Source organism: Petaurus breviceps, unplaced genomic scaffold (genome assembly GCF_028583685.1).
Source record: "Petaurus breviceps papuanus isolate PSGF00001 unplaced genomic scaffold, PetGlider_PUasm1.0 99, whole genome shotgun sequence".
Taxonomy (NCBI): Eukaryota; Metazoa; Chordata; class Mammalia; order Diprotodontia; family Petauridae; genus Petaurus; species Petaurus breviceps.
The window spans coordinates 20,116,534-20,139,383 of record NW_027187465.1 but is presented as its reverse complement, the minus strand read 5'-3'; the positions used below and the strand labels follow the sequence as shown (position 1 = coordinate 20,139,383).

At 44.3% G+C, this 22,850-nt stretch overlaps 1 protein-coding gene across 1 annotated transcript in view; it reads left to right on the top strand.

The window, feature by feature from the left end:
* OAS3 (2'-5'-oligoadenylate synthetase 3) overlaps positions 1-22,850 on the top strand; it is a 26,018-nt gene continuing 3,168 nt past the window's right edge. The window contains exons 1-13 of the mRNA XM_069081684.1: positions 1-824; positions 2,687-2,969; positions 4,474-4,649; positions 5,213-5,466; positions 5,638-5,791; positions 6,882-7,256; positions 8,197-8,479; positions 9,971-10,146; positions 11,458-11,708; positions 12,281-12,425; positions 12,999-13,172; positions 18,113-18,395; positions 22,480-22,655. Coding sequence (XP_068937785.1) covers positions 648-824; positions 2,687-2,969; positions 4,474-4,649; positions 5,213-5,466; positions 5,638-5,791; positions 6,882-7,256; positions 8,197-8,479; positions 9,971-10,146; positions 11,458-11,708; positions 12,281-12,425; positions 12,999-13,172; positions 18,113-18,395; positions 22,480-22,655 — 2,907 coding nt within the window. The 5' untranslated portion in view covers positions 1-647. The remainder of the gene's footprint in view (positions 825-2,686; positions 2,970-4,473; positions 4,650-5,212; positions 5,467-5,637; positions 5,792-6,881; positions 7,257-8,196; positions 8,480-9,970; positions 10,147-11,457; positions 11,709-12,280; positions 12,426-12,998; positions 13,173-18,112; positions 18,396-22,479; positions 22,656-22,850) is intronic.

The following is a 22,850-nucleotide window of genomic DNA, read 5'->3' as shown; positions in this document are numbered from 1 at the left end:
AAGACTCAGTCCCTCTCTCCGCCGGTTTGGCTTTGCTTTTTTTTGACTCGGAGGTGGGTGGGATACATGAAGCTGTGGCCTCTCTAGGTTTGGGGGCAGGGATAGGCAGGGGGTGGGGGCAGAACTTGTGGATGAAAAGATTAGGGTTTCTCCCAGAGGGAAAGAAGAGCAGGGCAGAGGGGAGCTAGGGAAAGATCCAGGCAGAAAGGGAAATCGAAAGTAAAGATGAGAAGAATTTAGAAAGAAAGAAAGGGGGAAGAAATCACAATTTCCTGCATGCCACAGGTTTGGAGCTGCCTGGGAAGGGGAGAGCCCCTGCCAAGGCTGTGAGGTTGGTTTCAGTTCCCTCTCCCTAAGGCAGTCTCGTAGGGAACACTGCCCTCCTCCCTGTCCCTCCATCCCCGCCTCTCCCTCTGGGCTCCTGTCTCTTTCCGCTAGGAAGACCTGCCCTTTAGAGGAAACGAAACTAGCTGGCAGGGCTGGGAACCCTCCCTCCCCCAGGAGCCAAAGGAATCCCCGACTGCCTTTGGCACTCACACACCCTTGGGCAAAAGAGCTGAAAGAGAGGATCGGTCTGACTGTGACCTGGGTGAGGGACAGCTTCCTCTCAAAACCAGCTCAGAACCCTGCGTGCTGTAACAGGAGCCATGGTTCTGTGCCAGATGCCCGCCAGGGCCCTGGACAAGTTTGTCCAGGATAATCTCACACCACAGAAAGGCTTCCTGGATCAGATGAGCCAAGCGGTGAACACCATTTGCAAGGTGTTGCGGGAGAAGTGTTTCCAGAATTCCACTTCCAGGGTCCGGGTGATGAAAGTCGTTAAGGTGAGTGGGGTGGGAGCTCCTCCCTCCAGGAAGATGAAGACAAGTGGGGACAGGTGGGGACCCGATACAAGAGGGCTAGACCTGGGACACCTTGGAAACCAGGAGCCTCAGACCCATAGGCACAATCCATCAATAGATAAGCAGTCCTGGGATATGAATGGAAGGAAACATCAAAATACAAAAATATTTCAAAAGTAAACACCTCGTGATTTGAGGGTGTAGGGAGATAGGGGAAGCACTGCCACTGGGGAGAAGTAAGGAAAGGCCCCCAAGAGGAGGTGGTGTGGGTTCTGAGCACAGTGCCTAGCACATAGTAGGGGCTTAATAAGTGGTTGTTAAATTTAATTGAAACAAGAAATCTAAGTGTTCTAAGAGATAGCTTTCCAGGAATGTAGGACAGTCAGTACAAAATCAAGAGAGAACAAATAATCCAGTGTGGACACAGAGAGGAATCATTTACCTTAAACCTGGAAAGTCTGTGGGGAGACAGACTGGAAAGGGCTTTAAATGCAAAAGAGAAGAATTTTTAACAGACCTAGAGGCAATAGGGACTCACTGAATGTTCTGGAGCAGGGGGATGAAAGGGTCAGACCTGTACGCTTCGGCAGCTATATGGAGAATGGATTGGAAAGGGGAGAGTCTTGAGGCAGAGAGAGAGACCAGTGAGAAGGCTATTGCAACAGTCCAGACAAGAGGAGATGGTGGTCTGAACTATGGCAGTAACGCTGTGAGTGAAGGGGGGATACAGGTGGGGTAATGTCACGGAGATAGCATTGGTAAGATTGGATTCGATATGGTGGAGGAAGGGAACGAGAGATGCAATCCTTTCCATGGGATGGCAGAAAGAGCTCTGAGCCAGGAGCCCTGGGTTCTGGACAGAGATCTGATGCACAGAATGTTTAAGTTAGAAGAGTGCTTAGAGATCATTTAGACCAACCTTTCATTTAATTAACTGGGAAACTGACAAAAAAGGGAGCTGATCCAGCAAGGGATCAGAACCCAGGGTCACTGAGCAAATCACTTCCCCAGTCTCATGATGGGGTGCTTGGGTGCTTGTGCTTGGACCCCAACTCCAAGATCACATTCTCCCTAGCCTCAAAACACTACCCCTGGCAGTTTTCTCCCAGCCCAAGGACACTATGCGCCCTGGAGTCAGGAGGACCTGAGTTCAAATGCGGCCTCAGACACTTAACACACTTACTAGATGTGTGACTTTGGGCAAGTCACTTAACCCCAATTGCTCTCCAAAAAGCAAAAAAAAAAAAAAAAAGAATGCTTGAGTCTGTGAATTTATTCCTGTACTTTGTTCTTTGAGGGGGCCCTGAACCCCTAAAAACATCACTGGGACTCAGTTTCCCCATGTATAAAACAGGGATGATGATGCCTGCCTACTTCAAAAGGGCTGAAGTTAGAACAATTTTGAAAACAACCTGTTACTCCACAGATGTAATAGCCAAGCAGTATGGCATCCAGGGTACCAATGCAACATGACACCAAGTTCTGAAGTTAACTCTTTGTGTAAGGAATAGAAGAGTGTCTGCTCTTCTCGGACCTTCAGTTTCTTCTTCTATATGATAAGAGGGGTTGGACTAGATCACTAGGATTATAGATTTAGAATAGAAAGAGGCCTGAGAGGTCATCTAGTCTAACTCCCTCACATTAAAGAAAGGGAAACTGAGGCCAGAATATGAAAGTAGATTGCCCAAAGTCACACAGATAGCTGAGCCAAAGGATATTTGAACCCAGATCCAGTATCTCCAAATCCAGGACTTTGCCCTACCACACTGCCTTTCAAAAGTCCCTTCCAACTCTGCATGGATCCAAGATTCCATCATGCCAGGGCTGTCTTGTCTCCTTCTCAGGGTGGCTCCTATGGCCGGGGCACAGTCCTGAGAGGCGGCTCTGATGCTGACCTCGTCGTATTCCTCAGCTGCTTCAAGGCCTATGCTGACCAAAGGACCTGGAAGGCAGACAGCTTCACTGAGATCCGGGCACAGCTGGAAGCCTGCTGGCAGAAACACCCACAGGGCTTGGGCCTCCAGTTCTCTGCCCAGGAGGATCCTCAAGCCTTGAGATTCAGGCTGGTGTCGGCCACCCTCCACAGCTGGATGGACGTTTCCCTGAGGCCTGCCTTCGATGCCCTAGGTGAGAGCGAGCTTAGCCCTGGAAGAGTGGCAGGGTCCACTCAGAGATTCCTTAGAAAGGAGACCAAGCAACCTTCTATTTCCCCTTCCATGACCTGGACCCTCATTAACTGATGTCATGTACAATGAGGAGCTAGAATTTATATAGCTCCTTAGAGTTTACAAAGTGCTTTACATTTGATCCTCACAATAACCTTGGGAGATGGGTTCTATTATTATTTCCATTTTACAGATGAGGAACCTGAGATACAGAGGTTAAGTGATTTGCTCAAGGTCACACAAGTCACCAAGGCAGGACTAGAACTCAGGTCTTCCTGACTCCATGATCTATTCTCTATCCATTGCCCACCTAGCTACCTAATGAAAGCCCTCAGATAAATCCCCCCAACTCTATTATGTGAAACAGTAGAAATGTTTCCAGGAGGAAAGGCTCCTTATCCCAGTGTACTACCTGCTGTTGACTCATCCCCTAACTTGCACCCAAAGGTTGGGTCCTCAGAGGGTGACTGTTACTCTCGCATTCTAGGAATAAACCTATGGATAGCTACTCCTTCTACCGAATTCTACTTTTACTAAAGATGGGATATTAAGAATATTTGGTACAAAATATCATCCCCCTACCTCCAACACAAGGATTATCCTCTCCCACAAATACACACAGTGTCTTAGAGGAGAAGGGTCATGAGGCTTCTGTTTGGCACAAGTGGTAAAGGTAATTCACTATTTCTTGGGCCATCACCTGTACTGGCTGGGCCACTTAGCTGGACTTCCAGGTCCTGAGTCTATCCCTGAGTCTCTTCTCTGCTGCAAGGGTCATCACACTCCCTAAAGCTGTTTCCCCACTCATATCTAGCTAGGTTTTTCCAGGTTCGTTGTCCACGTGTATCTCTGTATTTTCTCCAACTGGTCTATCTGTTGTTCTTCATCCTTCATTCTTGAAGAGGACCAGTGTTATCAGGAGGGTGATGTCTTGACTTGCAAGTGAATTGGATTTAAGTGAGGCCAGTCTGTGCAAAGTCCCCAGCCTCATTCTCATAGGTATAGACAGAGGTATGGGAGCAGATTCCCTTGACCAATCACAAGATGCTTCCTGTGTGATGTCGCAGGTTGCTTTCATTCATGCAGTGCTCAAGTCTCTAGAATCTTCTCAAGCTGATTAAGAAACTTATTCTGATTGTATTTGGGGACTTCTGTGATTTCCATAATGTGGGGAAAGGGAACTCCCTTGCATCAGTTTTGACATTTAACCGCCTTTTGTGTCCTTGGGCAGATCTCCAACATTGGGCCTCAGTGTCTTCATCTGTAAAATGAGAGCCTAGAAGAAGGTTCCCAAGCTTTAAGGTTCCGGATTTCTAACGAGCCTTTTTTGAAGTGAAGGGCTTCCCATAGGCCATCCTTGCTGTATGGACAGAATTCATTGTGACCAGGACCCATGCATTCTCAGTTGTATGCCCAGCACTGGGCAGGACATGAGATCAAGCAACACCAGTGTCATTTCCTTGCAGGACAGCTCAGCTCTGACTCCAAGCCCAGCCCCCAGGTTTATACAGACCTTATTGACTGTGACTCCCCAGCTGGCACATATACCACCTGTTTCACTGAGCTGAGAAGGCATTTTATCAACATTCGCCCCTGCAAGCTGAAGCATTTGATCCTCCTAGTGAAGCACTGGTTCCTGCTGGTATGTAAGACCCCCCCCCCCATCCCTTCTTGTATGGAACCTGCCATCCTTGGAATCCCTATCTACACTGGGCACCTTCTAAAGGTAGATCTCTCTTCTGACTAGGATGCTAGCTCCCCTAGGGGAGGAGTTGATGACATTTTCTTTTTGTGGTCCCAGATACTGCTAGCCTGCCTACCACTCAAATCCTCACCCTATCTCTGTCCGTTACCCTGTCTCTAAGCCAGTCCCTACAATGACCCTGTCCTTCACCTTACCCAAATGCTGACCTGTACTGCCCTGACTTTATCACAATATCACTCCTGCTGTCAAGGGATCCATCACCTACTTAGAGGGGCATGCCTTAAGATGTTTGAAAAGAGAATTGACTATATGGGCACTATGACCCGGCTGGTCCCCTAATTGGGGGAAGCAAAATTTGTTGGATTTCAGAAGACCAGAGTCAGGGAGGCCTTTGTGAAGGAGGGGAGACAAGCTGTCCCTTGAAGGGCCTGGCCCATTAGCAGCAAAGTCCTTCACTCTCTGCTAAGGAATCCCCAATCTCTCTTGATTTTTGTCATCAGGTCACAGAGACTCATCAAGGAAAGATTCAATCAGCAAAGATGTCTCTGCCCCCAGTTTATGCCCTGGAACTCCTAACCATCTATGCCTGGGAAAAGGGGTGTGGGAAAGAGAAGTTCAGCCTTGCTGAAGGTTTCCGAACTGTGCTGGGGCTAATCCAGAAATACCAGGAACTCTGTGTCTATTGGGAGGTCAACTACAGTTTCAAGGATGAAGTCATTGGGGCTTTCCTACAAAACCAGCTCAAGAAACCCAGGTACCCGCCATACTTAGTCTCTGATGTGAAATTATGGATGGGTTGGGATTCAATGTCCTCTGAAGCCACTTCCAACTTTAAATCTAAGATTTTCATCTGGCTTGGGGTCTTCAGTGGTGAAGGTTTCTTTCTCATACTGATCTGACCCTCTCTACCCACCGGGAATTTCAGGCCTGTGATCTTGGACCCTGCTGATCCCACTTGGGATGTGGGACATAGGGATGGCCAGCATTGGGATTTGCTGGCCCAGGAAGCCGAATCCAGCTTGTCTTGTCCCTGCTTTGTACAAGGAGATGGCTCCCCCGTGCAGCCCTGGGATGGTCTGGTGAGTTCCAAAGTGTGAGAGAACTACTCCAAGCTAGAGAGATCACCTCCAGCCACAATATTTCCTCATTTTCATTTATTCAATTAGACTTTATTAAACACCTATTATGTTAGCTGCTGAAAATTCAAAGATAAAAACAAAATAGCCTCCTCCAAAGATGTTAAAATTCAGCTGTTTTGGGGAAAACAACATGTATATAGGCAACAGATTTTTGAGGTAATTTTGAGGAAGAGGATACTGGCATCTAAGGGGATGAGGAAGGTGACCCTTGACCTGATCAGTGAAGGAAGTGAGAGAAGCCAAGAAGAGATAAAGAAAGTGTGTTTCCATTGGCTTAAGAGATGCCCTGTGTAAAGGCTGAGATGGGAAATAGAATGTGTACACAATAAAGAACATGGGAATGGGCTTACCTCACTCCCTGAGGATCAGGCCAAGGGAATCCTTGGTTCCCAGAGGGTGAGCCTGACTTATCTTCATTCAGGTTTATAGATTTCTAGAACACTCAAAAGAGAGAGATTCTTAAGTTTCTTTTAATTCAAACTTCTCATTTTCTGGATGAGAAAATGAAGTTCAGAGAGGGGAAGGGGCTGGTCCAAAGTCACACAGTGATGTTGCAAAGCCACGATTCAAACCCAGGTCTCTTGATTCCTAGTCTGTGTAGAGACAGAGTTGACTCCAAGGTCTGGTTCTATACAAAGTACTCTTTGGAAAACTGGGTTTCAATCAGTGTGAATGAAAGAGAAGGCATCCAAGGGATTGTGTGGATCATGGAGGTAGGAGAGGAGATCGTTGAGTACCCTACTTTGTCTAGAGAGAAGAACAGAATGAGATGAGACTATAAGCACTAACTAAATCAGATTGGAAAAGGTCTTGAATGACAGGTAAGGGAACTTGGACCTTATTTATAAGCAACTGAGAGTCACTGGGAAAAGGGGAAAGGATGGGAATAGCTTGGGTCTTTAAGAAGAGTGCTCTAGCAACCAGTGAAAGGCAAGCTGAGACCAGCATGGGGAAGGTGACAGACATTTATGTGAAAGGTGTGCAAAGACAAGAAAATCTGAGAAAGACATCTTTCTTTATGGACTTTCAGGGTCTCCTGGCTCCAGGAACAGAAAGTAAAGGAGAAGATGGAAAAATAAATAATAATAATAAACCAGAGAAGAAAAGAGAGATGTCAAGGAGTAATGACAGCGGTGTGAACACCATCCCTCAATGTCCAGGATCCTCAAACAGAGAATCATCCAAGGGGAAGCCAGGCCCTGGAAGAAGTACTGAAGACAGATCAGACATGGAACTCTACCACATCCCGGCCAAAGATCTGGATAAGTTCATCCAGGATGTTCTCCAACCAGACTCGGGTTTCCAGGACCAGATGGGCAAAGTCACAGAAACTATCTTCAGGTGCCTCCGGGAGAAGTGCTTCCGAGCATCTTCCCCTACCATCCGGGTGCTGAGGGCCAGCAAGGTAAGAAGGGGACAGGAGGAGGGCAGCAGGCTCTGCAGGCTCAGGGACCAAAGGCTTCTCTTGCCCACACATACACACATATATGAATGCACAGGATATAATAGCGCTAGGTGGTGCTATAGTGGATAGAGCACTAGGTCTGAAGTCAAGAAGACTCATCTTCCTGAGTTCAAATCTGGCATCAGACACTTACAAGTTGTGTGATCCTGGGCAAGTCACTCACCTTGTTTGCTTCAGTAAAATGAGCTAGAGAAGGCAATGACAAACTACTTTGGTATCTCTACCAAGAAAATCCCAAATGGGGTCACAGAGAGCCAGACTCGACTAAAAAGTTAAGTCATTAACAAGATTTATTCTTCTATGAGATTCTGTTCTCATATAGCCCAGCAGGCAGCAGCTTTTTGACACTCTGAGCCACTGATGACCAGTGTCTTGGATTAGCCTTCTGATTTCATTAATATAGGGAGCCTCTAGAGAGATAACTTCCTCTTGCAGTTCCTAGTCTTAGAAGATCACCTAGAACACTGAAAGAGAGATTAGGTGACTTGCCCATGGTGGGAGGGCCAGAAGGTGTCAGGGATGAGACTTGAACCCTGGTCTTTCTCGTTTTGAGGCCTACACTTTAGTTGCCCCCCCCCACTCCAGAGAATATTCCAAACTGTCATATTTTAGGGATGACCCTGGGTCTGGCATTGGACCAGACTTGGACACAAGTGGGTCTCCATTGTGGGCTGCTGGAATAGACCAGATGAACCTGCACCCAAAGAAACTTGAAAATAGTAACTGTCTATGCAGTACCACCTCTCTGGGGAAATCATTCAGAATTTCAGAGCTCAAGAAATCAAATGGCCAGCCATTTAATGGGGGCTATCTAGGTAGTGGTCTACCTTGGGGCCCCAGGCTTGGGGTGATCGAAGGGTTGCTCTTATCTCCTCCTCAGGGTGGCTCCTATGGCCGGGGCACAGCCCTGAGAGGTGTCTCTGATGCCGACCTCATCGTATTCCTCAGCTGCTTCAAGGCCTATGCTGACCAAAGGTCCTGGCAGCCAGACAGCTTCACTGAGATCCGGGCACAGCTGGAAGCCTGCTGGCAGAAACATCCACAGGGCTTGGGCCTCCAGTTCTCTGCCCAGGAAGATCCTCAAGCCTTGAGATTCAGGCTGGTGTCATCCACCCTCCACAGCTGGATGGATGTTTCCTTGAGGCCTGCGTTTGATGCTTTGGGTAAGGACATGGGGACCATGAGTGCGGTGGAGGGATCCAGATGGGAAACGGTGGCATCTGAACTCTGGAAACCCCAGTAAATGTCCTCCACCTTCTACATGGACCTGAATTTCCCTCACTGGAGTTATCCTAGGGGTACCCTTTATTAGGCAAGCTTGTTAAATCACTTTATGCCCTTTGGCTACAGAACACTAATAACCATCATAGAATAATAATAACAGCAAATAGTGACACAACACTTTGCATAGGCAAATCATCTTACACATATGCTATCTCTGGTCATAGAATTAAAGGGCTGAGAGAGGCTTTAGATAGAATGCCAGATGTCAAGGCTCGGAGGGGCCTTAGAACAGGGAATGTCAGATCTGGGAAGTGCCTTAGGACAGGGGATGTCAGGACTGGGAAGTCCCTTAGGACAGGGAATGTCTGGGTTTTGTTCTTCAGTTGTGTCTGGCTTTTCATGACCCCTCCTCTTCGAAGGGTATATAAACTGTGACCCCACTACCATTGGGGGTCTTTGATCTAAGAGAGGAAACTAGGTGGTGCAGTGAATAGATCATAGGACTAGGAGTCAGGAAGACATGAGTTTGAGTCCCACCTCAGACCCATACTACTGGGGTGACCTTGGACAAGTCACTTAAGAAACTTAAACTGTGCCTCAGTTTCCTCATCTGTAAAATGGGGGTGAGAATAATAGCATTGTGCTTCCCAGGATAGTCATGAGAATCAAATGATTTAACACACGTAAAGAGTTTTGCAAACCTTAAAGCACTATATAAATGCTAGCTCTTGCTATAATTAATAATATGTTAAATGGGCACTCCAATAACAGAACAGAAGAGGACTATACAGGAAACTTCAGATCTCTATTACATGAAACTTATCTTATTAGATTCAGCACAATGCTCATAGCTTCTCTAGATCCTTAGGGATCCTAAGCCTGCCATACTGTGTTTTGGTTCTCCCTCCCTGTTAGAAGACATCTGCACATTGGATGAGCAGGCCATCTCTTCCTTTACTCAAGTCACTAATAAAAATCCCAGATCTTCTACCACTCTGCAGGAGAATTAGGCTTGGGAATCACCAGTCTTCAGGAGAATTACACACAGGACAGAGCCGAAGAACCTATTTGTACATTGGTGGTTTGTCTGGCACTCTTTCCTTGGGCTATTGAGAAGATGGTGCTATGGAAGAAACCCTAGCTTTAGTCAGGTGGTCACTTCTCCTTTTTTGGTCCTGATCCATGAAAGGAAGGAATCTTAATGGATAATCTCTGAGGTCTTAATCTATGACCCTAATGGGATTTCTCACACCTTCCTTATTGGACTTTGATTTGGGGAATGGCAGAGGTGAACAGGACAATCCCTTGGCCCGGAGTGGGCAAAATGATTTCTCTATGTCTTTCTTTGATTTCTCAATGTCTCTATGTCTAGGAAAGAAAGCCAGTTTAGTTTGTGTCAAAGAGGCAATATGTGTATTGTTTCTTCATAGGGCCTCTCAACCCTGGCTCCAAACCTAGACCCCAGGTCTATGTAGACCTCATAAGCAATGGCTCTCCAGCAGGCACCTACTCTGAGTGTTTTACTGAGCTCCAGAGGGATTTTGTCAACAGTCGCCCCTCGAAGCTAAAGAGTCTCATCCTTTTAGTGAAACACTGGTACCAGCAGGTGAGACCTGGGACACATTAGCACTGGTAAAACTATTAGAATCCAATCTCCAAACTATTTTATTTTTTAAAAAGGAAAAAGCTTTTCATTTATCCCAGTTACAAATAATGCTTGTTCTCAGTTTTAAATAAGAAGTCTGTACTACTTATCATTTTAAGGCAAACACTGCCAATTCTTTTTCTTTCTACTATTTTTTAAATAAAGAAATAAGTGTTATATTTTGTAAAAAAAAATTGCATCTATCAAAATAATCATGACTTTTGTTGTTTTGCTATTAATATTGTCAATTATGCTTACAATTTTCCTAGAACCACCCCTGCATTCCTGGAAAAAAATCCAGCTTGGTCATAATATATGGTCTTTGTCATATATGCTATAATCTCATTACTGGTATTTTATTTAAAAATTTTTCATCAGTATTCATTAGGGAAATTGGTCTATGTTTTCCTTCTCGGTTTTGACTCCCCCTCTTTTAGGTATTAAGATTATATTTGTGTCATAGGAGAAATTTGGTAGTACTCTTTTACCTAATTTTTAAACAGTTTATTTGGTATAGAAATTCACTGTTCTTTAAATGTTTGTTTGGATTTACTTGTAAATCCATCGGGTCCTGGGTTTTTTTTTCCTTTAAAAAGTTCATTTGCATCTTATTCTATTTTTCTAAGATAGGGTTATTTAAGCATTTTATTTCATATTATGATAATCTGGGCAATTTACATTTTGGAAATATTCATCTATTTTACTTAGATAGTTTTATTGGCATATAGTTAGACAAAACAACTCCTATTCATTATTTTTATTCCATCTTTATTGGTTGTGGAATCACATTTTTTCATTTTTAATACTGGTAATTTGTTTTTTTTTCTTATGTTAATCAAATTAGTCTGGTTTATCAATTTTATTACTTTTTTAAAAAAATAGCTCCTACCTTTATTTATTAGTTCAATAGATGTTTTTGCTTTCAATTTTGTTCATCTCTCCTTTGAATTTTAGAACTTTTAATTTATAATATAAGTACTGATAGATATAGTACTGATAGATATAGTAAGTGGAAGCTTTTGGGGAGTCCTTGATAATTTTTAAGTGCTTATGGGGGCCTGAGACCAGAATGCCCACTGATATGAAATATCACCTTTGAACCTCGTAACAAGCCTGTAAGGTGGTCTATAAGGTCTCATTCTCATTTTATCTATGTATTTTATTTATTTTTTCAACTAGATATAAGCTCCCAAAGAGCAGGAAGATTGTCTCCTTTTCTGTTACCTGTCATACCCAGGGTGGGACAAGACTGACTGATTTTGGTTCCATTAGGTTACATCTTGGTACAAGGCAGGGGAACAAGATGAGGGGTGTTTACCTCCAGTCTATGCCCTGGAGCTCCTGACCATCTATGCCTGGGAGCAAGCAGGCAGAAAGGACAAATTCCACATGGCTCAAGGCTTCCTGACAGTCCTGGGCCTAATCCGGGACTACCAGCGGCTCTGCATCTACTGGACGGTCAACTATGACTTTGAGGATAAGACCATCAGGAGTTGCCTACAAAAACAGCTACAGAAGCCCAGGTGTCAAGCCTTCTCACCTCTTGCTTCCTGGGCCTTCCCACTTTGCTCCCCTGCAACTGAGGGCTGTGAGACCAGAATCTACCTGGCTCTATTACAAAGCCAAGCCAGAATCAGAGCTAGGTGGTATAGTGAAGAAAGCAAGATCTTTTGGAGGCAGTGAAGAACAGGTGTTGAAGAAGCAATGACAACTGTAATAATAACAAATATAAAAATTATTTAAATAATTAATTAAAATTATTAATAATAATTTTGAAATAGAATAATAAGTTAATAATAACTATAGAGTGTGTTAAGGTTTGTAAAATGCTTTACATAGGTTCTCTTATTTTAGCCTTACAGCAACACTATGCTATTATCTTCATTCTGTAGATAAGGAAACTGAGACTGAGAGGTTAAGGGATTTGTCCTGGGTCACACAACTTTCCTCAGGCAAGATTTTAATTTGGTTTTTCTGATCTCACGTCCAACATATTCTCCATTGTGCTTCCCTCCAACCTGTCCTCCACCTACCTACTTAGTCCCATGGTGGGGAAGGCTTCCCCTTCATTTATTTTCTCTACTCCAAACTGCAGGCCCCTGATCCTGGACCCAGCAGACCCAACCTGGAATGTGGGCCAGGGGAGCTGGGAGAGGCTGGCCCAGGAAGCTGAAACCTGTGGGGGTCAGCCTTGCTTTGTGAATGGGGATGGGTCTCCAGTGCAGCCTTGGGACGTGATGGTAAGAGGCAGGGCCTCTTTGAGGAATTCTCCCCTCTCAAGGGGAAGACAATGTTCTCTCCCGAAACATTGGTATCCTGATGAGATCAGTTATGATTAAGTGGTTCGAGGGGTGGGAGAGAAGGGGGGGAGCTGGGTAGGTCAAGCATTCTTGTCACCATTTTGCAAATGAGAAAACTGAGTCTCGGAAAGGCTAAGAGTCTCAACCTGGGACCTCGGTCACCTAACTGAAGAGAGATGTAGTCTTGTATGGGGATTTTTTGGTGGTGAAGGAAGATTAACTGGGTTGCCTGGCTATGTTTAAGTCTCAGTTGTTTTTCATTTGTTTTTTTAATTGAGAGAATCCCCACATCCACACTCCCACCCCAGCCCTAGACCAAAGTCCAGGTCAGCATGATGTATTTTGAAGAGCCCTGGCTCTGAAGTCAGGAGAACTGGGTTCAAATCCTTCCTGTCTGACTTTTGGTGACCCCATTAGTTTTCCTGGGCTTCAGTTTTCTCATCTGTCAAAATGAAGGGGTCCCTTCCAGCTCTGAATCTACAATCCTGTGATCCCTGGTGCCTTTCTCTTCAGCCAGCTCTGCTTCAACAAACTCCATCCTGGGACCTGGACAACTTCATCAGTAAATTCCTCCAGCCCAACCGAGAATTCCTGGGTCAGGTGAGCCGAGCCGTGGACATCATCTGCTCATTTCTGAAAGAAAACTGCTTCCGGAATTCATCCACTAAGGTGCTCAAAGTAGTCAAGGTGAGCCACCTAAATTCACACATGCAACAGGGCCCCCAAAGTAAGACTCAGGCACTCCCCATAACCAGAGGGGGTTAGAGTTGGAAAGAGGGGGATAGAGTTGGCCCCAGTCGGCTCATCTGGGAGATATAAAAGGAAAGGAGGGAAGAGAAGGAGCATTTATTAAGCACCTGCTGTGTTCCAGGCACTGAGCTAAGTAAACATTTTACAAATATCCTCTCATTCCATCCTCACAATAACCCTAGGAGGTAAGTGCTAATATTATCCCCATTTTACAGATGAAGAAACTGAGGCAGACAGAGATGAAGTGTCTTTAAGCAGAGTAGATAACTCCCTTGAGTGAGGAGGGATGAGCCAAGAATAAGAGTACATCTACCAGCCCTTCCCATTTACTTGGAGACTTCCTAGAAATCTCAGTCCTCCTACTCCATCCTTGCCCTCTTCCACCCCATTTCCCTGGCTCCCAGCTCCTAGTTCAAGTTGTTTTGCTTTAGTGAACACCAGGGCACAGTGGTAAGTAAAGTTACCAAGTGGCCATGCCTAGACACTGAGTCACCTTCAAGGTCCCAGAAGAGGTAGAAAGTTCAGCCCTGACCCAGAGATGGACATCTCCCAAGACAGTGCCTGGGGTCAGAACCAAGCACTGGGAATAGAACCTTAAGACATAGTGAAAAGAGTCTTGAGTTAAGAGGGCCTGGATTCAAATCCTTCCTCTGGAATTTACTACCTATAAGCTTTGTGCTTTACTTTTGATGGAATTAAATTCTGCCTTCTTAGAGATGGATGAACTATCCTGCTTGTAGACCCTGTGGAGTTCTCATTTTTCATTTAGCAGCTTCTGAATTTCCCTACCATTTTTATCAAACCAGTCTTGATGTTCTGATGTGTTCTGATAAGATGCACATATTTAGAGATTCTACCCGAAATATTCACAGGGACTACTTGCACCCTACCTGTGCATAGCATCCCAAGCTCATATTATCAGCCAGTCGGACACACTGTAACTTGATTCTAACATAGTGATGTCATTTTAATCCTCTTCAAGACCAAACGACAACAACCAGCCAGCTACCTATGTGTGCTACCAGGGGTGGGGAGCCTGTGGCCTTGAGACCACATGTAGCCTTCTAGGTCCTCAAGTTTTGACTTTTGATCCAAATTTCACAGAACAAATACTTTTATTGAGGGGATTTGTCCTAGGTCCTACAACAAGTAATTTAAACTCTTTTCCTGGATCTCAGCTTCTTCATCTGTCAAATGAAGAGTATAGAGATTAAAGTTTTGAGAGACATAGTTTCTGAGTAATTTAATCATTCTATTAATAAGGCCAGCATGTTATTAATAAAAGGATGGTCATTTGTCTGTCTCTCTTAGACTAAATATCCTCATAGTGGCAGGTTCATATTTTACATACCCTTTGTAGAGTAGATGTTCCCTAGAGTGAGAATCAACCCTGATTGGTTAATAATTAATGGGAGATAGAATATTACAATTAGGTGACTTTGTGTCACCCTTGGAGAGAGAGAGACTATTTCTATCCCCAGACCCACCCCTAGCCTAATCAATTCAAAGAATTTATGCCCCACCCAAGCCAGAGCACAACACAATAGCTATTGTACCAGGGTGGGGTATTAGTCCAATCTCATTATCAGCAATGTACTTCAAGACACTGAACTCTTAAAGTCAGGACATTAGAAAAAAAGAGGGGGAACTCTGGATTTCCTCAAATCATTGGCTATTAATGATCATTTCTCTCTGGGATTGGTGTATATCTCTTCAAGGACATTTGAATGGGACCTGGGGTGGCTTGGGGGTTTGGTCAGGGGAAGAGAAGAGAATAGACCTCAGAAGATGGGGCTCACACTGGCCCCTCCTGCTAAAGTATCTTATACTCAAACCTCATCTTAGCGAAACTAAATACTACCTATGCTTCGATGAAGCCTTCCCTGACTCTGGAGTCAGACAACCTGGGTTCAAATCCAACCTCTGACATTTTCTAGTTCTATGGCCTTGGGTATCACTTAACTTACTGGACCTCAGTTTCTTTCTCAGTAAAATGAGGTGAGCGGACTAGAATGATTTCTGAGGTTCCTTCCAGCTCTAGATCTGTGAACCCATGTACACCACAGCCACTGGTCTGTCCCTCTCTATGGCACACATCTCACCCCAGCTCTGAGAGCTAATTGTTAAATTTCCAGTGTGAGCTTTGACACTTTGGAAATAGGCAAGCACTACAAATCAAGGGTTGGTTTATTGTCTTATTGAGCATCTAGACTTAAGCAAGAAATGGATAAAATGCTAATAATGAAGGTTAAATTTAAAAGAGTGTTGTGAGTAAATTGGGGAGGGAGGGAGCGATGGGGAAACCAGCTGATAAGTATTTATTTTCCAGCACACCCCTGTCACATCCCTTCTGCTTGGCATCATAGTTATAGGAGAATCTGTCTTACACAATCACTACTTAATGAGAGGCATTGATGTTGTTATTATAATTATTATTATACACCTCCATCTTTCTCATAGCACTCCGGGCAAGGCCTTGCCCAGTAAATGCTTGTTGATTAAGTGGACCAAGGTAAATTCAAAATCATGGGGGTCAAAACCAGGACAGTCTGATATGAAGCCAACAAAGCGTCTGTGATCTTGCTATTGTAAAGCCCTTTAAACATCTCACTTTATCTCATTAGATCTTTGTATCATACTTGGCAGGGAGGCAGGGTAGGGCTCATCATAGACAAAATTGCATCAGAGGGACAAAGAAATAATTTATTTTTATATATTGCAATTTCATACATTCTTTGAAGTCTAAAAGCTTAAATAATGAATAAAAGTTTAAATAAAAGACAGATTCATAATCCTATGCTTCCTTCTTTAATGTCATAAACAAAGAACAAACGTCAACAGAATCATAATCTCATACATCCCCTAAAAGAAAAAAAATAGACTCTGTAGATAAACTAAGTCAGATTACAATTATACATTTATCTGGCTCAGTGGATAGAGCATGGGGCCTGGAGGCAGGAAGATGTGAGTTAAAATCTGGGCTCAGACAGTTAGTGGCTCTGTGATCCTTGGTAAGTCACCTACCCCTGTTTCCTTATCTGTAAAGAGGGCTGGAGGAGGAAATGGCAAACATTCCATTGCCTAGATAACCCCAAATGGGGTCAGGAAGAGTCAGACATGACTGAATAACCCTTAGAGGGCAATGGCCTGATTGAGAGGGGAGATCTACATGCCTACAGAGTTCTTGGCACTATAATCCTTCCACCAATGACTAAATCACTTTGGGAAGTTCAAACTCTCCTTCTGATTCTTATTTGAGGAATATCTAAAAGTCTCCCTTTAATTCTCTCATTGCATTAATCAGTTTTTTAGCCACATGAGAAAGGCTTTCAGCTAACCAAAAGTTGCAGCAGGGATAGTTCTAAAGTAAAAGAAATATAAAATATAAATTTTATGTATAAAAAAATATATTATTTATAAATAATCTTGTATAACATATAATGTAACAATTTTATATGTGATATATAAATAAAATATAAAAAGAAAAAAGAAATATAAAAATCCAGTAAAAGAAATACCAAAATCCTCATAACAGTTTATAGAATTCTCATAACAAGGAGGGGTAAGACCTAGGAAAAAAAATCAACACCTTAGCTCCTAGTGAGGGGCTAGAGTGTACTGGGAACACTTCCACCTCTCCCATCTCATAGACCTTTTCTTTCTTTTAAAGTTTTGCCCTCCTTAGCTTTTCAAACTTTCCTGCCTATGGGAGCTAAGGCAGGGTGATTAAGCATGGACCAGGGCCCATCCAGAGGGCCCTCTTCCAAGCTGTGGTAAGATGCAGGACCAGAGGCAAATCTTCTGAGAAAGCTGGTGCCCCCAACAGAAGTCAAATCTCACCAGCCTGACAGAAAGAGGAGTAGACTGGGAATTAAGACACTTGGGTTCTAGGTCCTGTTCTAACACTAATTCTGGGCCTTTCTTTCAATAATAATAATAATAATTCACATTTATATAGCACTTTAATCTTTGCAAAGCTCTTTACAAATATCTCTTTTGATCCTCACAACAATTCTAAGAGGTAGGCACTACTATTGACCCCATTTCACAGTTGAGGAAACTGAGGTGGACAGCAGTGAAATGAGGGACATAGCTTTTATCACCTTGCCTTAGTTCTGGCCCTATGTCAAAGCTATTTCCCTATTCCCCATACAGGTAGAGACTCTAGATTAAAGGCAAAGAAATCTGCTGACTCGTCCCTTGCCCATGGCCACACATGTGATAAGTGTCTGAGGGAGGATTTGAAGTCAAATCTGACTCCAGGCCCAGTGCTCTATCCATTCCAACACCTAGAGCCTTCTATAAAATAAGAGGGTGGACAAGGTGATCACCAACATTCCTTCCAACTGTACCAGAATTGAATTCCACTTAAACATTCTACTTCAGCTTGTCCCAGTTTCAGTAAAAGTGGAATGACTTTGGACAAGTCACTTCCCCTCTCTGGGGCTTCCCAAAAATGAAGGGGGAAAAAAAGTACTATGACCAATTTTTATGTTTAATCTGCACCACCACCATTTTCTCCATCAATTTCTTCTGTCCACAATAAAGCAAACCCTGATTCATAGTGTTTGTCAATTTCTGAATTACAAATACTCAGCTGAAAATTTAACAATCCTTTCACAGATTGTGCAAGCCAGTTCCAGCACATGACTGATATTAGGAAGCCAATAATGGATCTCTTTCCCAGCATCAGAGGGGAGGAGCAGCTTCACTGTATTTTGTCCCAATGTCTCTGTCCCTGGAGATCACTATGCCAGGGCCTCTGCCCTCCGCTGTGGGGCTGTGTCCATTCCCTCCCTGTCCTTTGCCCAGCAGTGATGCCTGGTCTCAGCGCTGACCTGACACGTCTCCTTTTCTCCGCACCTTCCCCCATTCAGGGAGGCTCCTCGGCCAAGGGCACTGCCCTGAGGGGCCGCTCAGATGCCGACCTTGTGGTGTTCGTCAGCTGTTTCTGTGGATTCGAGGACCAAGGGACCAACCGGGCAGAAATCATCACGGAAATCCGGGCGCAGCTGGAAGCCTGCCGGCGGGAGAAACACTTCGATGTGAGGTTTGAGATCTCCAAGTGGGAAAATCCCCGGGTGCTCAGCTTCACGCTGATGTCCAAGACGCTGGACCACAGTGTGGACTTCGATGTGCTTCCTGCCTTCAATGCTTTGGGTGAGCTGCTTTTAAAGGGAGACGAGGGACCTCCCCTCGCTCCTCATTCTTCCCGGAGCTGGCCTCACTGCTAGGGTTTCTCATTCCCCGCACCGACCCCAAGGCCCGGTGTTCCTCTGTATGTCTGTAAAACTCCATCGGACTTTTGTCCGACGGTGATCCCTGTACAGATCTCTGAAAGCGAGAGCAAAGTGCAAATCTCCCTGGGCTGCTGCTTGTTTGCTTTCAAATCTATTTCAAGGTGCTGACTAATCCTGGTACCTTGTGTGATTTAGTACCAGGTAATCAGTTAGACCTTGCAGCCAGGGATTTTTTTCTTCTCCCCCACCCCCACTTCCCTCAATTTCTCTCCTGGTCTTTCTCCCTTTCTTTTCATCTCCTTTCCCCTCTCCCTATCTGACCATCTCAATGGAGCAGGAGACTTGGAGTCAAAAAAGTCAAAATACCTAGGTTCAAATCCTTCCTGAGCCACTGTGTTCAGGTCACTTAGCTTCTCTAAGCCTCAGTTTCCTCATCTGTTAAATGGAGATTAGAATAGCACCATGGTTGTTATAAGGACCACCATATATGTGTGTATATACATATATAAACATATACATATACATACACACACGTGTGTGTGGAGACAGAGACAGACAGACCAACAGATTGTACTTCCTCCTGCATTCACACTGGCAGATTAGTTTCCCAGAGGGCAGCTGACTATTCCTTTCTCAGGGGTCTAGGGAAAACCCTAAGAGGCTAGATTTCTAGTACCATTATTCACAAGCCCCTACTTGCAGTGTTTCAGTTCATTATCAGCCAATGGCCTCAATTTTAACAAAGGTATTTATTGAGAAGTTATGGGATGAGCAGTTTGTATGAAACATTTTCTCCAAACTCAGTGCATATCCCTACTACACGTGAAAGGTCCCTGAGGAAAGTGGGCTCAAATTTAAGGCATGTAGGTAATGAGGCACATATGCCTTATAATGAATATGTGGAATATGTGTGACAAAGTGATACCTCACAAGAGCTGGCATTGGGAGTCCTTTTCCTCCTTTGGGTAAGGCTCATTAAGGTCCCTTTAGGTATAGCTCTCTGCTGGGCTCTGAGAATCAGTATATTTCTTGAGTCCATAGCTGTCATTCTCTCTGATGTGAGAGTGACACAGCCTGAAACTGCTTCCCTTCTCAGATGGTTACTCTCCTGTATCCATCTGTATCCTCCTGTGTTCTCATCATTTCACTGAAACTGCTCTCTCCATTGTTACCAAGGATCTAGTTGCCAAATCCAATGGCATTTTCTCCATCCACAGTGTCTTTGCCCTCTCTGCAGCCTTTCAGCCATTGAGCACTCTTTCCTCCCTGATCCTCTCTTCTCTCTGGGTTTTCAGGGCACCATCTCTTCTGGTTCTCCTTCTCCTGCTTCTCAGTCTCCTTTGCTCAGTCCTCCTTCAGATCATGCCTTCTTTCCATATGTGTCCCACACGGTTCTGTCTAGGGCCCTCTTCTCTTCTTCCTCTATATTATTTCACCTGCTGATCTCTTTAGCTCCCATGGATTTAATTGCCAGTTCTAGGTGGATGGTTTTCAGATCTCCCTCTCTTTCTCTGACCTCTCTGCTCACCTTTGACCTTGCATCTCCAACTGTCTTTCAGACATCTCAAATTGGATATCCAGGAGACATCTTAAACTCAACATGCCCAAATCTGAACTTGTTATCTGTCCCCCAGAACGCTTTCTCACTCCAGCTTCCCTAATACTATAGAGGGCAGCAGCATCCTCCAAGACCCTCAGACTCAAAATCTAGATGTCATCCTTGAATCCTCACTCTCTGTTCCCCCCTCATGGCCAATATGTTGCCAAGGCCTGTCGATTTTACCTTTGCATCATCTCTTCAATATGTCTCATTCTCTCCTCTGATACTGCCATTAACCTGGTCATCACTTCATGTCCAGACTATTGCAGTAGCCTGCTGCTGGGCCTTCTTGCCTCAAATCTCTCCTCACTCCAGTCCATCCTCCATTCAGCCACCAAAGTGATTTTCCTAAAGCCAAAGTCTGACTAGGTTACCAACACCACACCCTGCATTGCCACTCAATAAACTCCAATGGCTCCCTATTGCCTTCAGACACAAATACAAAATCTTCTGTTTGACATTCAAAGTCCTTTATGATCTAGCCCTCTTCTACTTTTCCAGTCTTCTTATACCTTTCTCCCTGATGTGTACACTTTGATCCAGTACATGGGCCTCCTTGCTGTTCCTTAACAAGACTGCTGCTTTCTGCCCCAGGCATTTTCTCTGGCTTTCCACCATGCCTGGTAAGTTCTCCCTCCTCATCTCTGCTTACTGGCTTCCTTCAAATCCCAACTAAAATCTTATCTTCTGCAGGAAGCCTTCCCCAACCACCCCCTTAATTCCAGTTCTTTCCTTCTAGATTATTTTCTGTTTATCCTGTCTGTAGCTTGCTTTGTATATTTTTTTTTTTTGCATGTTGTCTCTCCCTTTAGATCGTAAGCTCCTTGAGGTCAGGGACTGCCTTTTGCCTCTTTTTGTAGCCCTGGTGCTTAGTACAGTGCATGGCACATCATGGGCTCTGAATAAATGTTTATTGCTTTACAGACTAATATCTGCATCCATGTTTGCCCTCAGTATGTCCTCTGCTCTCAGTTACTGGTCCAGTCTTTCCAACAGGAAGGTCTATTCAGAAAGGGAAGGGGGAGGAGAAGGTGGAGAATGTAACCTTTTAGTTAACTAGAATCACTCCTCCTTCCTTTGGATGCTCTCTGGTGCAGGTGCAAGGGTCTGCCTCTTCAAGGCAATCCTAGGCTTAAATTCCTCTTTCACTGGACTTCTTTACTGCTGGAATGTGTGATTCTCACCTGGTTTCCTGTGTTCTACACATAGATCCAGATGTATATCTTTCAGTCAATCACAAGACATTTCCTGTGTGGCATTATCTGTTTTTTTTTCCCAATGATCAAAGCACTATTCTTCTCAAATTGATTAACAACTTGCTTATACCTAATTTATACTTTTTAAATTTTTTGACTAATTCAATCTCGCTGTCTGGGGCTTTCTTATTATATTAATTGGGGTAAGCGGAAATAATTTTGAAATTCAAATGAAATTTGAAAACTTCAATATTAATGTTAGCTACAATTAATATCTCTTTGTTTTTTCTTCCTTTCTCTTTTCTTCCCCCTTTCACTCTTGCTATCCTTCTCTCTTTTTTCATTTTCTCCTTTTCTATCTTTCTTAGCAGGATATAAATCCTGATATATTTTCTTCTTTCCTTTCTTCCTTCCTTCCTTACCTTCTTCCTTTTCCCTCCTTCTTTCTTTACCTCTGCCCTTCCTTCTTCCTTTCTTTAATTCATTTCCTTCCTTCCTTCCTCTTTCCTTCTTCCCTTCCTTCCCTCCTTCCTTGTTCTTCCTTCTCTTCCCTTCCTTAATTCATTTCTTCCTTCTTCTTTTCTTTCCCTCCTTCCTCCTTCCTTTTCTTCCCTTCCCTCCTTCCTTCCTTCCTTCCTTTTACCCACCTTTTCTGTCTCCTTTCTTTCCACCTCTCCCTTTCTTTCTTAAAAAAAAAAATGTATGCAGCTAAATTGAGATAATAATGGAGATTGTCAGGACTAGAAGGGCTCATAGACCAGTCAACCAGGTAGTCCACCAGAATTGATTAAGCCCCTACATGCCAGGCACCATGCCAAGCACTGCTTTAGATGCCTAAGATCACAGAGAGGCAGTGGTAGAGCTGGACCCAGGCATGTTGTTTTCTAGAGGGGTCCTCTCCACTCATCAGCAGATGAAGGAGTTGGACTCAATGGTCTGTGAGGACCCTTCCAGCTCTAACTCTGTGGCCCCAGGATCCTCTAACTGCTTGATGTACTGAAGAATGAGCCCTTATATCAGAACCTGGATGGGTAAGATGCTGTAACAACATCTACAAAACTCACTAAGCTGTGAGACCTCAAGTTTTCTAGATTTTGCTGGTATCTCAAACAAGAGTGTTTCCCTGGAAGCCCACAACCTGCACCGCACACAGTGGTGAGCTAAATACCCTGCTAACCAGGGTATGCTTCTTTTCTCCCACATTTTAGGCCAGTTGGGCTCAGGCACAAAACCCAAGCCCCAGGTCTACATTGATCTCATCGACAGCTACAACAATGGAGGTGAATTCTCCTCCTGCTTCACAGAACTGCAGCGGGATTTTGTTGTCTCTCGTCCTACGAAACTGAAGAGTCTGATCCGCCTGGTAAAACACTGGTACAAACAGGTAAATCACAATGGGCAGCCCCTTCATTCTTTAGGGCCGAACCCCCAAAGGCTCTCCCTTGGGTTTGTTCCAAACTCTCCCAACTGGTACTTTCTGTGGTATATGTTTACTTCCAATTCTGAAACTTTATGTTCTACAAATTCTTCCAGACATCCCCTGTTCTCAGACCCTCCCAGCTCTGACATTCCCTGTTCT